Source organism: Oncorhynchus gorbuscha, linkage group LG16, assembly GCF_021184085.1.
Source record: "Oncorhynchus gorbuscha isolate QuinsamMale2020 ecotype Even-year linkage group LG16, OgorEven_v1.0, whole genome shotgun sequence".
NCBI lineage: Eukaryota > Metazoa > Chordata > Actinopteri > Salmoniformes > Salmonidae > Oncorhynchus > Oncorhynchus gorbuscha.
In genome coordinates this window covers 39,901,190-39,904,811 of record NC_060188.1, presented here as the reverse complement: position 1 = coordinate 39,904,811, position 3,622 = coordinate 39,901,190, and the positions used below count along the sequence as shown (strand labels likewise).

The 3,622-nt window shown below is 42.4% G+C and overlaps 1 protein-coding gene across 1 annotated transcript; it reads left to right on the top strand.

The window, feature by feature from the left end:
* On the top strand, nucleotides 1–3,297 carry LOC124000303 (D(1)-like dopamine receptor). The gene is made up of 2 exons (XM_046306576.1): nucleotides 1–777; nucleotides 1,225–3,297. Exon 2 carries the CDS (start codon nucleotides 1,386–1,388, stop codon nucleotides 2,703–2,705), a length of 1,320 nt encoding a protein of 439 aa, XP_046162532.1. The 5' UTR covers nucleotides 1–777; nucleotides 1,225–1,385; the 3' UTR covers nucleotides 2,706–3,297.
* Nucleotides 3,298–3,622: the final 325 nt, after the last annotated feature.

Here is a 3,622-nt window from a genome sequence, read left to right as displayed (position 1 = left end):
ATGAGGAGACTAAAACGGAATCGGGATCTCTTCACAATAAGAAGAAAGTAACAAAACAAAAGAGACACGACATCCAGTGCGTAACGTTTAGGAAAACTCGTAAGCTACTCTTATTGTGGTTGATTCGGAGCTTGTGAGAAGATAAACGAGTTGAACCGATTCTATCGGTATTTGCACCTTCTCTGGATGCGGTCGCACGGTTTTTCACGTGAAAGTAGAGTGAATTTCGAAAGGACTAAATTGAATGTTAATTACACATTGCTGGCGGTACTGGGGCTGCATCCAGAACACACGCGAAGAGAGGAGGATAGCAGAGAGGCGTGCGCTTCTGGTGTATAGATGGGGGGAAGGAGAATAAGTAGATCCTACTATTTCCATGTAAATAATGGCTTACCATTGAGCTTTCTTTGAGGATTTAACGGCATCTGCAAAAAAAAACGCTTGTTTGAAAAAAGTTGACAGCTCATCTTCCATGGAGGTTCATTGCAATTTTGGAGACTTGATGTGTGACAAAAACGGACCGCACAAACGGATTGAGCTCCAGGATTACGGTTATGTGTTGCTCCACAGTAAAATGTAGCCTGACATGTTTTATTGGTGCCTATGGAAACTTGAATGCACATTTTTCATAAAACAAAGGCAGAAGCCACGTTTCATGTGTAAAGACACAGACACTGTATTTATTTTGTTATGATGCGAATGCATTTCTATTCAACAATGTTTTGGGAGGAGTCGTGATTATGTCTACATTTCTATCACAGTCCAAATCGTCATGCGGTAGGTCCAGTGCATGTGCATTGCAGTTACAAAGTCTAATGCTTGTCCTGGATGGAGTGTCAATAGGAGCACGAATATAATCAGATGGACACGCCTTGTCAGTTATTAAACAAATCAGATAAATGCAGTGCAAATATGATCAATAGACTGTATTGATGAGCCCATATATAAGGCAAATGATTGGTCCAGCCTCTGTTTACATAACATGCCTGCGAGAATATGGTGTGAACATTTCAGATGACTGCAAACAGCTCATTGAAATAGACATAACATCAAATAAAAAATCAAGTTTAGATTGGTAGCATACATCATATTCAACTCTTCAATAACGGCTGGAATACCTTTTGTTGAAAACTGCTTCTCTAACATTAAAATGTCTTCGAGAATTCATGAACAGGATGATTTTTTTGGCTAATTTCTAATGATTGCTTTTTGAAATATTTATAGACACTATTCTGCAAGATGATCGTTGTGATGAGCATGGTGACCCAACCTCCAAATGAGCTTGTCCCAGGCAAGAGGCCAAGACTACATTTTCCATCTAATTGTCCTGACTTCAGGTGATTGGAATTATGGGGTGATTTCCATCTCTACAAGCTGACAGAAACATGGATTTGAACTTCTCCATGGTCCGTGATAGCGAGAATTTGCCAGAGAGAAACTCATCCAAGCGTGTTCTGACAGGCTGTTTTCTCTTTGCGCTCATCCTGACCACACTGCTAGGGAACACACTGGTATGTGTTGCCGTCACCAAGTTCCGCCACCTGCGTTCAAAGGTCACCAACTTCTTTGTGATCTCTTTGGCCATCTCAGACCTGCTGGTGGCCATCTTGGTGATGCCATGGAAGGCAGCGACGGAGATCGTGGGCTTCTGGCCCTTCGGAGCCTTCTGCAACATCTGGGTGGCATTCGACATCATGTGCTCCACAGCGTCCATTTTGAACTTATGTGTCATCAGCGTGGACAGATATTGGGCGATCTCAAGCCCGTTCCGCTATGAGAGGAAGATGACACCCAAGGTGGCATTTATTATGATCAGTGTGGCATGGACTCTGTCCGTGCTTATCTCATTCATCCCTGTGCAGTTGAACTGGCACAAGGCTTCAGTGTTGGAGCTCAACAGCACTTACGGGGAGCTGCCTCCGGACAATTGCGACTCCAGCCTTAACAGGACTTATGCCATCTCCTCCTCCCTCATCAGCTTCTACATCCCTGTGGCAATCATGATCGTGACTTACACCCGGATTTACAGAATTGCCCAGATACAAATCAGGAGAATCTCAGCCCTGGAGAGGGCTGCGGAGAGTGCCAAGAACCGCCACAGCAGTATGGGGAACAGCTCCAACATGGAGACGGAGAGCTCCTTCAAGATGTCTTTCAAAAGAGAAACCAAAGTCCTAAAGACCCTCTCTGTCATAATGGGGGTGTTTGTATGCTGCTGGCTGCCCTTCTTTATCCTCAACTGCATGGTGCCCTTCTGTGAGGCCAACAGCACCTCTGATTTCTTCTGCATTAGCCCTGCTACATTTGACGTGTTCGTCTGGTTCGGCTGGGCCAACTCCTCAATCAACCCCATCATATATGCCTTCAACGCGGACTTCCGCAAAGCATTCTCCATCCTGCTGGGCTGCCACAGACTCTGCCCGGGCAGCAATGCCATAGAGATAGTGAGCATCAACAACAATGGAGCTCAGCCACCTGCGTCCCAGTATCAGCCTAAAGGGCACATTCCCAAGGAGAGAAACAATGCCACCTATGTGATTCCCCACAGCATCCTGTGTCAGGAGGAGGAGCCGCAGAAGAAGAATGAGGTTGGGATTAAGACCTTGGAGAAACTGTCCCCGCCTCTTCCTGAAAACTTGGACAGCGATGCAGATGTGATTAATCCTATAACTCAGAACGGCCAACACAAAACTGTGAGATGTTGATTGGTGTATGTATTGGTATACAAAAATAGAAGGAACCCACAGAGGGAGAGACCAGGCAGAATGCCTAGCAAATGTGTGGGGTATACAAATGGAGCTTCACTGCAAACCTTAAATCTCTAATCACTATGGAAATCTACAGAATGTTTCAAATGAAGGCACTTTATCCTGGTTAACTATCTGCAAAACACCTTCAGCATTTATTAATGAAGTATAGACAGATGTGTTGATAAATGTTCCATAACTTGAATAAAGAAAAAATAAATACGCACATGTATACATGTGTTGTATTTACAAATACGTATACATTTGCATATATGTACAGTAGTGATGTTACAAATATCCTGGATGCCATTATAACATGGAGAAAGAAGTAGAAATATTAGCTAAATGTCTTGTAAGTGCTTTACATTTATGTATACAGTGTGTTTCATATTCTCCGTTGAACTATAAAGATAATTGGTTTTGCTAAAAAAAACATTATGTCAACCGCAGTGTGTAATTAATTGGTTTTTATTTATATTATTTATCATAATATATTGGCGAGTTGAAGACACTTCGGTGGTAATGACAATTGAGTCAAATAATATGACCATAGGATGGTGTAAAACATTCAAAACAACCCTCATCAACTCTTGCATTTACATTCTTGTGACAAAGTGGCAAGCCTCAGAGTGGTAGGGTGGTAGTAAGGTATGATGTATACACATGTATGCATTTTGACATTTAGAGCACTGTGCCAATAACTGAGGCATGCTTTAAATGCCTTTTAATTTTCACAGTTACAACATCTTATGCCAAGTATGCCATATTTCTAAATATTTCAGTTGTATTCCCCTTTTGTAGTAAATGCATTTTCCAACTGGTGTAGATGGAGCTCATTCTGATTGTCCCTATTACTCACTCCCACAAGACATTCT